This window comes from Cricetulus griseus, chromosome 7, assembly GCF_003668045.3.
Source record: "Cricetulus griseus strain 17A/GY chromosome 7, alternate assembly CriGri-PICRH-1.0, whole genome shotgun sequence".
Lineage (NCBI taxonomy): Eukaryota > Metazoa > Chordata > Mammalia > Rodentia > Cricetidae > Cricetulus > Cricetulus griseus.
In genome coordinates, this window is record NC_048600.1 from 111154156 (window position 1) to 111167208 (window position 13053).

The following is a 13053-nucleotide window of genomic DNA, read 5'->3' on the forward strand; positions in this document are numbered from 1 at the left end:
GGAGAGGATCCTCCCGTCCGGCCGCCCGCCCGGCCCAGCCGGGCGCTCTCAGCGCATAGGAGAGGCCGTCTGAGCTGAGAGCAGCGCGGCGTCGCGCAGCCAGCACCGGGTGCAGTCGCCCAGCCCGACCTCGAGCTGCACGCTCGCCGCCTTGCCGCCCTCCCGGCTCGCGCTCTGGTCTCTGCGGCCGTCTCCGCCGCTGCCTCCGCCCCTGAAGGCTCAGCATCTCCCCCCGCCCCTCCCTCGCTCCCGCCCCGCGCCGCGGCCCCGCCCCTCGAGCCCCTCCACGGGTTGCGCGCAGACAATGGCCGGGTGGCGGAGCCCAGCTAGCCTCCTGATCCCAGAGGGGCTTGACCACTGTCATCCGATTAGCCTAGGTTGATGGCAGCCTGTAGGGGACCAAGGGGAAACCGGCCTTGAGGCTGGGGTGGAGGTGGGGGCGTTTACCAATGAGTACCAAACGCTGAAGCGCAGGTTGGCCCGGCTGGCACTACCTCCCTTTCTGTCCCAAACTACTCTCCCAGCGGGTCTCCCTGACTGACTCCTGCTTGGGCCACCGGAACTTCCCGGTCCCGGTGATCCTGGGACCTAGCTTTAACTCCTTTCTCCCCAGTGTGAGAACAAGGCCGCCATGAAACCAGCAGAGTAGACCTCCCTCTCCAGCCTGGCTCTAGTGCTGTTGGCTTGGGGCTGAGGATGGTTTGAGTGTCCAAAGGGAGAGGCCAGTAGGGACAATAGGAATGCTGTCCAGGGACCCAAGAGTGCTTCTGCCTCATCAGTTACTAAGGTCCCCCTGTTGCTTAGAACAGAGAGGAAACAGAAGGAAGTATGAAGATGAGAGAAGGAGAAAGACTATTCAAAATCAGATGCCGTGAACGTTGACCTAGGATTGTCCTTCCTTTACCCTTGACTGAGGAACAAATGTCCCAGGTCTGTGGCGAGGAATAGGATCCTAGCAACTCGACATTAATTGGGCTCAGGCTCTTTCTGGTTGTGGGGTATAGCCTGCCTTTAATCCCAGCACAGGGAAGGCAGAGGCAGGAGGATTTCTGTGAGTTTGAGGCCAGCCTGGTCTCCATAACAAGCTCCAGGACAGCCAGGACTACACAGAGAGACCCTGTCTCGAACAAACAAGTCATTCTCCGTGCTTCAGTTTCCTTTCCTATAAATGGTGTTGCTGGCACTTTGGTGCTTTTGCCTACTGGAATTATTGGCAAAGATGAGAGAACTATAAGAAGTCTGGAAGCTGTGTGTAATGGTGTACAGTAGCAATTCCAGCATGAGGCAGGATGATGGGGCTGGAGGCCAGCTTTAAACACACAGTGTGTTATCAGCTACATAGAGAGAACCGATTACAAAACATCAATGAATAAACAAAAATGCCCAACAACAACAACAAAAATGCTAAGGTTCTGGAGGCACTGTGAGGAGCAGTGTAGGGGTCCTTGTGGCAAGAGGACTATCTCCCCCCGCCCCTTCTCCACCACAGAGAGCAGAGCGTTGAAAGGCCAAATGGGCCAAATGAAGCCTTGTCAAGGTCAAGCACTCCTAAAATATAAACAGCTTTCTGTGTTCTGTTTGACTGGGGACCATGAACTCTTCACAGTCATCCTCACTCTGGATTCTAAGTGAATATTCATTCTCTGGTCACATCACTGTGTGATAAGGACTGTGTGAGCAGTGATGAGACTTTGTATCCTTCCATGAACATTGCCAACACCGACAGAGTTCCCACCAGCACATAGAGGACAACAGAGCCTGGCGTGAGAGGGAAGCATGGGCTTCTCCAACTAGGCATGATGGTAGAGGCCTTCCATCCCAGCACTCGGGAGGCAGAGGCAGGTAGATATCTGTGAGTTCGAGGCCAGCATGGTCTACACAGGAAGTTCAATCCAGATAAGGGCAATAGCAGCAGAAGAGGTGGAGGAGAAAGTAGAGAAGAAATAAAGACCGGTGTTCTTGGTCTGTTACTTAAGTTGTAAAATGAAGTGGGTTTTTTGTTTGTTTTACTTATTTGATTGATTGTTTTGAGACATGACTGGTGCATTATGTAGCCATGTTTGGCCTGGAACTCCCTCTATAGACCAGGCTGGCCTTGAACTCTCAAAAGATCTGCCTTGCATCTGCCTCCCAAGTGCTTTGATTGAAGACATGTGCTGCCATCAAAATGAAGATCTTTTAAAAGTTGCATTTTTGTGAGGCAGTACATAAATATGTCTCCCGTCCCATTTCCTTTTAAACTCTCAGCTCATTTAACTGCCTAGAAAATTCAGATGAAAAAGATAGAAACAGCTGGGCAGTGGTGGTGCACAGTTTTAATCCCAGCACTCTGGAGGCAGAGGCAAGTGGATCTCTCAGTTTGAGGCCAGCCTGGTCTGCAGATCTTATTCCAGGACAACCAAAGTTACACAGAGAAACCGTCTCAAAAAAACCGAGAGAAAGACACACACACACACACACACAGAGAGAGAGAGAGAGAGAGAGAGAGAGAGAGCACAGAAGCACAGACCTGCGCCTGCAATTCTAGCACTTAAGACTGTCCTGGGTTACAAAAAAGAGAAAGATCCTCGGAACCAAGTACGAATGAGGGCCAGAACCCTGATCTAGAACTTTTTGTTTTTCTGTTTGTTTGGTTTTTTGTTTGTTTGTTTTTGTTTTTTTGTTTTTTTTTTTTAGGGACAGGTTTTCTCCATGTAACAGCCCTGACTGACTGGCCTGGAACTCACGAAATGTGCCTGCCTCTAGCTCCCAAGTGCTGAGATTAAAGGCATGCACCACCATGCCCAGCTCCAGATCTTAAACTTTTTAAAAAGGGAGTTATTCTTATTTATGTGGGTTTTTTGTTTGTTTGTTTGTTTGTTTTTCGAGACAGGGTTTCTCTGTGTAGCTTTGGAGCCTATCCTGGCACTCACTCTGGAGACCAGGCTGGCCTTGAACTCACAGAGATCCGCCTGCTTCTGCCTCCCAAGTGCTGGGATTAATGGTGTGTGCCACCAACACCCGGCCTTAAACTGTTTAAAAAGTTATTTTCATTTATGTGTATGTGTTTGTGGGCATGCATACCAGCATACCTAATGTGTATGGGTGCATGAGTAGGCTAGAAGTCAGCAACAGATCCCAAGTAACTGGAGTAAGAAAGAGGGTTGTGAACAACCAGATACGGGTTTTGGAAACTCAGTTATAATTTTCTGGTAGAGCAACAAGGACTCAACCCTGTGCCATCTCAGCCTTTTTTATTTTAAAGTCAGGGCTTCCAGTCCTCTAGGCTGGCCTTGAACTCCATATAGAGCTGAGGATGTCCTTGGATTTCTGATCCTCCTGCCTCCCAAGTACTAGAATTACCTAGTGTGTACTACCATGTTTGGCCAGATTTTTATTTATTTATTTATTTATTTTAAGACTGGGTCTCATTCTGCAGCTCAGAATGCCTGGAATCCTTCAACTCGGCTATTTTGCTACCTTGATCCCATCTGACTGCTAGAATTAAGGAAGCAAACCAGCTGCTCTGCTCCAGATCTGCAGATGTTTTAACTCTTGAACCCCAGGACATTCTCCTTGGGTTATTGCTCAGGACCAACGGCTCAAAAAGCTGTGCTTGCTACAGTGAGCCAAACACTGGTCCCATTTGCTTGTGCTAACGCCTTCCTTTTTTTTTAGTGGTTTTTGAGACAGGGTTTCTCCGTGCTGTTTTTTAGGCCAGGCTGGCTTCGAGATCCGCCTGTCTCTGCCTCCCAAGTGCTGGAATTAAAGTCGTGCGCCACCCCCGCCTGGCTTAATGCCTTCCTTTGTAAAAGCAGATGCATATGATTTTCACAAGTGGATGACAAAAATATTAGGATTAGGTTCAGTCTACAATGGAGGAAGCATCCAGAGATTAGGGATTTGCAGGGGCACCGGGATAAACCTCTTGGTGGTTTAGCCTGCATACCCGTTCTTCCTCTATGAGAGTGGATGCGAGGTTGCGTTTGCTTTTTGTCTGCTGTCATTGTTCTCTAACGCTTCGTTCGCTAATTTTCTCCCAGCTAAAATAACAACCTTCCACTGATAACTGGCCCTCTACGAGGACTAGGCCATTCGGGCCAAACCCTTCTCACTCCGCCTGCGCGATTTAGCGTGACTTCCGGCCACCCGAATAACCACGTGATCAAATAGCCTCACTGCGCATGTGTGCCGAGAAGTTGGACTGAACCATTTTGCCCGATGAAAGGGGTACACCGTCTGTGTTTTAGAGTTTAAAACCGATTCTCGATCTTCAGCACCTAAGATCACAAATTTCTAGGAAGGTTGGAATTGATTCTGGGATGGAAGAAGATGAAAGAGCTGAGCGGAAATACAAACAAGCATAGAGTGAGGCTTGGGCTCTCCCCTTCGCAGATAATGGGAGGAGCCCGCGACCAGCAAGCTCTTTCCTTTCGCTGCTGCGTCCGCAGCCATGAGGTGAGCGCGCGCGGCTCTCGGTTTCTCGGCCGATGGGGCTGGCGGGGCTTGAGGGGGATCAGGGCCGCGACCCCGGATGGCAGAGGGGAGAGGGAGGCGGGTGTGGTGCGTCCGCGCCGGGAGCTCGGGGAGGACGCGAGCACGCACGGCCTGGGGAGGGTGGGGTGCGGGGCGCCGAGGCCCGAAGAGGTCCTCCCGCGGGCGCTGCTCTCCGCCCGGCTCGCTTCGCGGGCGACCACGCGGGTAGAGCGGCGCCTGATGGGCACCGAGTGGCTCCCTGGCGTGCCTGGAGCCTGGCGGACCTCGGCCATGTGACGCGGAACAAGTCTCGGGCAGGCCCGGGCCTCCGTCTCCCGAGGGGGAGCCGCCAGGCTAGCTTCCACCCGGACGGCTGTAGCAGACGGGAAGAACGGCTGGACGGCGTTTATTACTATGCCAAAGAGCCCAGAATGCAGAGTTTTGCGCCGGCCTTGGGTAAACCGGCTGCCTCACAGCTGTGGTCGATTGGTCTCTGAGCCTTAACACTAAACCGTGACTAACCACATCTAGATACCTGAAAGGGCTTAAGGCCCCTTTTAAAAAGACTCCTAATGGATAAGGATTAGTTTGGGCCTAAGTTTTCTTACATCTATATGCACTGCCCACAGCTTTAACAGTGATCTTGATTTGGAAATGTTTACTAAGAAACACGAAGGGAATAGCAAAAATCTTGGGACTAGTAATTGTATTTAGCCTTAATAACGATGTGTGATTACTAATGCGTATTGCGTCCATTTCAAGAAATGTTAAGACTTTGGAGGGAAGATTTTGCTTGGAGTGTTTGTCGTGGTGCAAAAAGTGGCTTCCAGGGCCTAATACTGTTTTCTGTTTCCCAGTATGCTCAGGCTACAGAAGAGGCTTGCCTCTAGCGTCCTCCGTTGTGGTAAAAAGAAGGTCTGGTTGGACCCCAATGAGACCAATGAAATAGCCAATGCCAACTCCCGTGAGTATAGTTCACCCTCACCTGCCAGCATCAGAAAAATGACAGCTTTTTATGGGCTTGAGGAAGCTCACATTCTAGGGGAGGTGTAATAACGGAGTAAAAAATCAGGTCCTTTTATTGGCATTTGCCTGAGGATAGGACAGGGGTTACTTCGACCATTCTGTGTTACATTAATAAACTTTGTGCAAAGTGAACATTTTGTGGCTGCATGGTGGTTGTGAAGGATTTGAGGGCTAGATAGATAAGAGGTTCAAGACAAAAAGCAAAAGCTTGTTTAGTATATTTTCATGGCAGAGGGGTAGATGACAGGTGACTCCCAAGTGATCCTTTGTTAGACCCACATTTCAGGTATCCTGAGTATGTTGTGAAATATTTAAAAGGGAGAAGTGCTTCTTTAATGACAAATACACCAGGATATCGGCTCTTTTTGAGAATGTTGGGTCAAGTATATAAGCAATGTCTCACTTTGCGTTTGTGGCTAGGTAACTAAACAGATGTGTTGTGCTTTTTCAGGTCAGCAGATAAGGAAGCTGATCAAAGATGGGCTGATCATCCGGAAGCCCGTGACTGTTCATTCCCGGGCCCGATGCCGGAAAAACACTTTGGCTCGACGGAAGGGCAGGCATATGGGCATAGGTGAGAATGGTCTTCCTTTTTCCCTGCCTTTTAAGTAACCTAAGGACCTAAGGTAGCCTAAGGATCTGGGGTCAGTTCCTTTGTCAAACAAAGGCTGCTGACACCTTGGCTAACACCCATAAACTTTTTCTCATCTAATTTTGTGCCATTATTTTGTTACATTGTATTTTCTTGGGATATAAGTTAGCACTACCACTGGGTATTTATTCTTGGGAAAAAAACTGGGGGTTGGAGAGATGGCTCAGAAATTGGGAACACTTGGTGCTCATGCCAGGGATGTGAGGTTTGATTCCCAGCGTTCATGCCATTGGCTCACAGACTGGTACATAGATGTGTGAAGCCCCCACACAGTTTTGGGAAGCCACTTTCTAGGACAATTGTTTAAAGAGATGAGGGTCACATTGCGTCCAAAGCCACCAGTACATCATACTACCTTTGGTCCATTGTAACCACATGCTTATAGAGTAAGAGGACAGTACTGTCCATGTTTGAGGTAAAGTAGGTGGATCACAGTTTCAAAGCCAGCTTTGATGCCCCCACTCCCCAGAGAAGAAATTTTGTATTTGTTTAGACAATCTCCTGTATAGCTCTGACTAGCTTTGTGCAGAGCTGTCTACCTCTGCTTTTATGTTTTCTCATTCAGTAAGTGAAATAAATTAAATGTTTGGAAGCCATGTTGCTTAAAAAGTGAAAGTGGATTAAATGAAGTGAAGTTGTCTGTCTCTAAGAACTCACTTAAAACAGTGGGCTTGAGCTTACTTAGAGTCCCCATTCTTGCATAGGGAAACGGAAGGGTACTGCCAATGCGAGAATGCCTGAGAAGGTGACCTGGATGCGAAGGATGCGGATCCTGCGTCGACTTCTCAGGAGATACCGGGAATCCAAGAAGATTGACCGCCACATGTAAGCCTGCCCTCTGCCACATTGTTGGCTTTGTCTTGTCATAGGTCTCTGTGTCGGTGGCTTTGAGTAGATAATCATGCCAAGGGGATTGTCTAATTCTAGTAGGGTTGTTTTGTTCTTGGTTTCCCCTGTGCCATCAGAATATCCCATGAATTGAATTTGCCAGGTAAGTTCCATGTAGGAGCTGCCCAAGAAGTCTTGGTTTGGGAGCAGTAGTCCCTGTGGTAATGGGGAGAACCTGGGGAGAGGAGCATCCCACATTGCCAGTTTCTGGTCCCATCACTCACCAGAGCTGTTCTTGTTACCTGCAGGTACCATAGCTTGTACCTGAAGGTCAAAGGGAATGTCTTCAAAAATAAGCGGATTCTCATGGAGCACATCCACAAGCTGAAGGCAGACAAGGCCCGCAAGAAGCTCCTGGCGTAAGTTTCGTTTAGAGTTACCCTGAGGGACAGTGCTGACCTTCATTGTAACAGTACTAAAAAGGGACCTGGTGCGTGCTGCTCGATACTGAGCATCTGTTAGGAACACAGCTCCTTTGCCCTGCATATTCCCCACACTATCTGCCCATCTGTCTGCCTGTGCTGGGCTCTAGTGAGAAGGGAGCTGCCTATCCTCCAGCTGGTGAGGCTCTATGAGGGTTTAGAGGTCTAGGGGGTGCTTCTGTCTCCCCGGATGCTCACCTGTCCCCAAACGGACCATCTTTTTTTCTCTTATTAGTGACCAGGCTGAGGCTCGCAGGTCTAAGACCAAGGAAGCACGAAAGCGCCGTGAGGAGCGCCTCCAAGCCAAGAAGGAGGAGATCATCAAGACTCTGTCCAAGGAGGAAGAGACCAAGAAATAAAGCTTCCCTCATGTCTGTACATAGTGGGCTGCCTGTGGCCTCAGGTGGATCAGTCATTAAAATAAAACAAGCCTTTGTCTGTTGCCCTCTTTTTTTGTTTTTGTTTTTCGAGACAGGGTTTCTCTGTGGCTTTGGAGGCTGTCCTGGAACTAGCTCTTGTAGACCAGGCTGGTCTCAAACTCGCAGAGATCTGCCTGGCTCTGCCTCCCGAGTGCTGCGGCTAAAGGCATGTGCCACCAGTGCCCAGCTGTCTGTTGCCCCCTTATTAGCCATTCTGGCTGCATCATCTTAGTGATCCCAGGACCCCAGCCAACCACATGAGCCCAAAGTGTCAGCCATTTCTTCAGGGACCATGGAGGGGAGTGGGCAACCAACTTACATGGATACAAGGAATGACTTTCAAAGCTGCCCTTTGTGGACCCAAGGTGACTTGATGTTGGTGATTCTAGCTCTTGAAGATGATTTAAAAGAAGTTCAAGGCCTTAGTCCAGGCTAGCTTAGAGCCAAGTAGAAGCACCTGTCAAAAGGTTCGGGTTGCATGACCTATACAGGCTGAGACCCTACCACTCCAAGGTGGTGAAGCCTGCTAGAAATGGCTTCTTGGTAATGGTAATTAATTGATGCCAGTCATGAATATATAAGATGAAAACCAGAAATCCCTGTTCACAGCAGCTCAGAAGCAGCACCTAGGAATTGATTTCAGGACTAATTGAGGAGCTCACCTGTTTTTCCAATTCATGGTTGTAAGGGGCTGTGCATTGGTTCTCCAGAGTGGCTGAGGTGAGAGCATGTGCCAAACAGCCTGGCTAATGGGTACTAGTCACAAAAATACTGGTATACTTCACTGTTAATTCAACTGCTTGAAACAGGCTCTAGGGCCTCAGGACAGGTCATTGTGAGCTACTTTATTTAAATGTGAGCCTGTTTGAAACAGGAAGTGGCTGCCAGTATGGTTTTCAATACTTGCTGTAAGACAAGTAGCACTTTAAATGGGTTTACCTTGATTCCTTAATCTTCATAATACAATCAAGTAGGGTCAGCCACCTCCATTTTGCAGATGAGAGGTGAAGTGATAGGTTTCACAGAGCCTGTAACTGGTGCAGTGAGGTGAACTGAAGTTTGGTGCCATGGGGCACAGCAAGCAGTTCAGCCTGGTTCCCCAGCCTTAGAAGGAGCCACTGAGGTAGGAAGAAGAGCAAAAAACGGTTATGGAGGAACCAGTGTAGTTTTAGATAGGATTTCTAGTGACAGGTCAGCTCTCTTCAATGCCTTTTACAGAAGATGAGGGGTACCAGGAAAGAGTGAAGAGGTGACAAAGACTAGTAGACCACGCAGCTTTACCTCCTCAGTTCTGAGCAGGGTAGGAAATGGTTACTCAGAAGCTCCCCCATCCCACCATGGCATAGAGGGACACTAGCAACCTGCATTTGCTACCTTGGACTCTTGCTTTAATTTATCCTGACAGCAAAGCTTTCCAAGACCTGGAAGCAGGGTGGCCTTGATCAAGCTCAGCACAGACACATCTTTTCCAGCCCAACTCAGGGAGAAGGTGTTGGAATGTAGTGATCTGAGCATAGTTTGAGCATAGTGCTGGCTCCCAGGCCTCTGAGCCCACTCTATAGGGACTGGTTCCATGGCAGGCCAGAAGATGGTGCTGTTCGCTCACTGGTGGCTGCTATATTTGTAGGCTAGGGCTTCACTGGGGCTTTTTGTTGATTGGTTGACATTGGGCTGTTTTGAAAGGTTAAGGTTGTCTTTAATGTCAACCTGCCACAAAGTAGAATCTACCGAGTAAGGAGCCTCAGCTGAAGAATTCTGATGGCCTTAACAGATGTTAGAAAGACCCACCCCCAAATTTGGTTGGCACCTTCTAGAAATGACCCAAATCAAAAAGGATCCCGGCAGAAGGAAGATTAGTTTTTTCCCTACTTAGTCTTCCCTCTCGTCACTAAGTTAATTCACGCTGCTGCTGCTGCCTTCACTGAAACTAGAACCGGCATTTTCAGGCTTCCACCATTGACTAGGGACCAGTGAGTGGCTCTCTAAGAATCTTCCAGGTTTTCAATGCCAACTGGGACTGCCGAGGGTCCTAGGCAGTCAGTAAGTATCCTCCCACAGCCCCTGTTTCTGGTCCTTCCTCCAGGTTCCCACCTTGAGGTCTTCCTGGCTTCCCTTGGTGATGGGCTGTAATCTGTAAGCTGAATAAACCCTTTTGAGGTTTTTGGTCACTGCTCATCACAGCAACAGAGAAGCAAACTAAGCAAAGTTGGAGGACACCTCAGAAAAGCCTATTTAATTGTCTTTTCTCAGTTCACTCATGACAATGGCTCTGCTACTGAGCCACACTCACTCCACCACCCCAGTGTCATTTCTTCCTGAATGTCACCCTAGGCCTGGAAGGTACATCCCTCCTACTGTGAGTGCGGATAACCTTTACAGGAAAATATATGGAAGGAGTTTAATTTTCAGGGAGCCTCAATCATTAAGCACCCATAAGTATACATTGAATCCATTCCAGATCCTAGAAATCCAATGAGTTTAGCCCTGAGGTTACAAACACAGTATGTTCTTAGCATGTGTTCCAGCTCCAGCTCCAGCTCCAGCTCCACCCACTCAGCCCCTCCAGCCCCTAACGACGGGGCCTTTCATCCGGGGAGAGATGCTTAGCAGTTTAGAGCATTTGCTGCTAAGCCAGAGGACTTGAGTTCAATTCCCAGAGCACACATTGGGCAGCTCACAGCCACCTGTAACTCCAGCTCCAGGGCTTCTGATGTCCTCACATATGTAACCACACATACACACACACATAGAAACACATAAAATAAAAATAAAAACAAATTTTTAAAAAGTATGTGACTAGCCAGGAGGTGTGGTGGTAGCATACACCTTTAATCCCAGCACTTGAGGGGCAGAGGCAGGCCTGGTCACAGAGTGAGTTCCAGGATAGCCCAGACTGTTTCACAGAGAAACCCTGTCTCAAAAAACAAACAAACAAACAAACAAAAAGGTGTATGACTAGCCAGGAATGGTGGTACATGTAATCCCAGCACTCAGGAGCCTCATTGTTCCAAGTTTGAGGCCAGCTGGGGATACATAGCAAAACAGAGCAAAAAACATAGAACTGTTCCCACCATACATCTTTCCAAGGGGCTCACTGTCTCCCAGGTAAATACCCTGAGCAAACCCAACTCATTTTCTTTTCTTTCTTTTTTTAAAAATAATATTAATTTAACTTTATGTGCATTGGTGTGAAGGTGTCAGATCTCCTGGAACTGGAGCTATAGGCAGTTGTGAGCTGCCATGTGGGTGCTGGGAATTGAACCTGGGTCCTCTGGAGGAGCAGCCAGTGCTCTTAACCACTGGCCTTTCTTCCTTCCTACTTTCCTTCCTCCCCTCTTTCCTTCCTTCTTTCTTTCCTTCCTTCCTTCCTTCCTTTCCTTGCTGTTGTTTGTTTTTTCAAGACAGGGTTTCTCTATGTTACAGCTCTGGCTGTCCTAGAATTCACTTTGTAGACCAGGCTGGCCTCAAACTCACAGAGATCTGCTTACCTCTGCGTCCTGAGTGCTGGGATTAAAGTCATGTGCCATCACTGCCTGGCTACCCCACTTATTCTCTAGATAAGGAAACTGAGGCCCAGTGACTTCCCAGAACCTCAGTATTGTCTAGTTACTAGTTGCTCGAAAATGTGGCACTGGGCTCCCAGTTGTTGGTATGATGCAGTGAAGTACCATGTGCATTGACAGAGCAGAGCAGAGTAGAATGGGAGCTGGAAAGGGCTGGGAAGGTGGGGCTGGCTTTGGCCTCCTCCCTGGTGGCATTGGTGAAGCTGACACAGGGGCAAGCTAGGCCATCTGCTATAAAGCACAAGAGACTAAGTCTACATGTGCGTGGCTGCCTTCCTTGAGTGTCTCAGCAGGCCCCTGGTTGGTTCAAGCCCTAGGAGACTGGGGCATGCAGAAGGCTGAAGAGAAGGGAATTGGCTAGCAATGTGGTGGGATTACACAGAAAACCTGTCTGTATCTTCCCTATCTCCAACATCTACTCCCTTGTCCCTCTTGGCCTCCCTGTCTCTGACTCCTAGATTTTTCTTTCTGCATCTGCCTTGAGCCCAGGTGGGGTGTACCAGGTGAGCTCAGGAAGAAGGGCGTGTGTAGGTCAGAGATGGAACTGGCAGCAGATTTCTGGAGATCCCCAGGCCAGTAATGTTTCTGGTCCAGCTAGATTCCCCAAGAACAGGCACAGAGGAGGGCAGAGGCTACAGTGGGGACACCAGCTGTTGCCAACCCCTAGGCTGTAGGCCTGCTGTCAGTGGCTCAGCCACCCGAAAAAGCTGCTGTGTTCAGCAGTGCGGTAAACAGACTGGGGGAGGGGGGTTCCAGGCCAGCTGCTGGCTGGTGGCAGACATTGGGTATGCATAAGGTTTGAATTCAACATTCCCACTTGTCCCCGGTGAGGTGGGAGCATCTATTTCTGGAGCCCCTGGTATAGCATCTCAGGCTGTCCTCCAGCCTAGTGGCTTAAGGCACTGAGGTTCACAGGGAAGGGCAGTAAGATGTCTGGGCCACTGCTTGCTTGATAACCAAGACAAGTAATTAGCCTTCTCTGGGCATTAGTTTTCCTGAGTGTAAAAGGGATGGGTTTATGCTGTATAAAGTGTGTGACCCTCGGTAGAACGCTTACCATCTCTACCACATTGTCCCCATCTGTCAAAGGATCCACTATGGCTTGGGTCCTGGAGTGTGAACTCCTCTCGAGGCAGGCATGGGCGATGCACACCTGTAATCTCAGGAGATGGCCTGCCTGGGTTACATAATTCTCTCTATAGCCTTCAGAGCCTGGCATGGTGCCTCATACCTGCAATCTCAGCACTTGGGAGGCTGAAGCAGGGAAATTATTGGTTTCATAGAAAAGAAAGCCTTCAGACTTGGGGGTGAAACTCCCTTGCAGTTCCAGGGTGAGGGATTCTAGGAGAGGGCTGCCCTTCTTCCCCTCCCACCCTCAATCTCTATGGCTTTCACTGGATGAAGGGGCCCGAAGGATGATCATGGAGAAGGCACCACAGTCTGGTCCCACCTCGCCTACCTAGAAAGTGGAGGCGGGACCCAGACTCAGATGGGCAGATTCCCACCTTCTGTGGTCTGTCAGCACTGCCGCTGCCCTGTCACCCCCGCAGCAGCCTCGGGCTCGCTTGCTCCCCCCTGAGCCTATAAATAGCCCAGGACACGCGAGCCCTGCGAGTGACGTGGCCGGG

At 49.3% G+C, this 13053-nt stretch overlaps 1 protein-coding gene across 1 annotated transcript; it reads left to right on the forward strand.

The window, feature by feature from the left end:
* Window positions 1-4287: 4287 nt before the first annotated feature.
* Rpl19 (ribosomal protein L19) lies at window positions 4288-7886 on the forward strand. Its single transcript, XM_027424079.2, has 6 exons — window positions 4288-4437; window positions 5313-5419; window positions 5933-6055; window positions 6838-6958; window positions 7270-7380; window positions 7679-7886. The coding sequence occupies exons 1-6, from the start codon at window positions 4433-4435 to the stop codon at window positions 7800-7802; spliced, it is 591 nt and encodes a 196-aa protein (XP_027279880.1). The 5' UTR covers window positions 4288-4432; the 3' UTR covers window positions 7803-7886.
* Window positions 7887-13053: the final 5167 nt, after the last annotated feature.

What these genes read in the sequence shown, in the direction of transcription:
- Rpl19 (XM_027424079.2), top strand. An exon ending in AATAGCCAATGCCAACTCCC is followed by an intron (nt 5,420 to 5,932) that starts GTGAGTATAGTT and finishes GTGCTTTTTCAG; the next exon opens with GTCAGCAGATAAGGAAGCTG. An exon ending in GGGCAGGCATATGGGCATAG is followed by an intron (nt 6,056 to 6,837) that starts GTGAGAATGGTC and finishes ATTCTTGCATAG; the next exon opens with GGAAACGGAAGGGTACTGCC.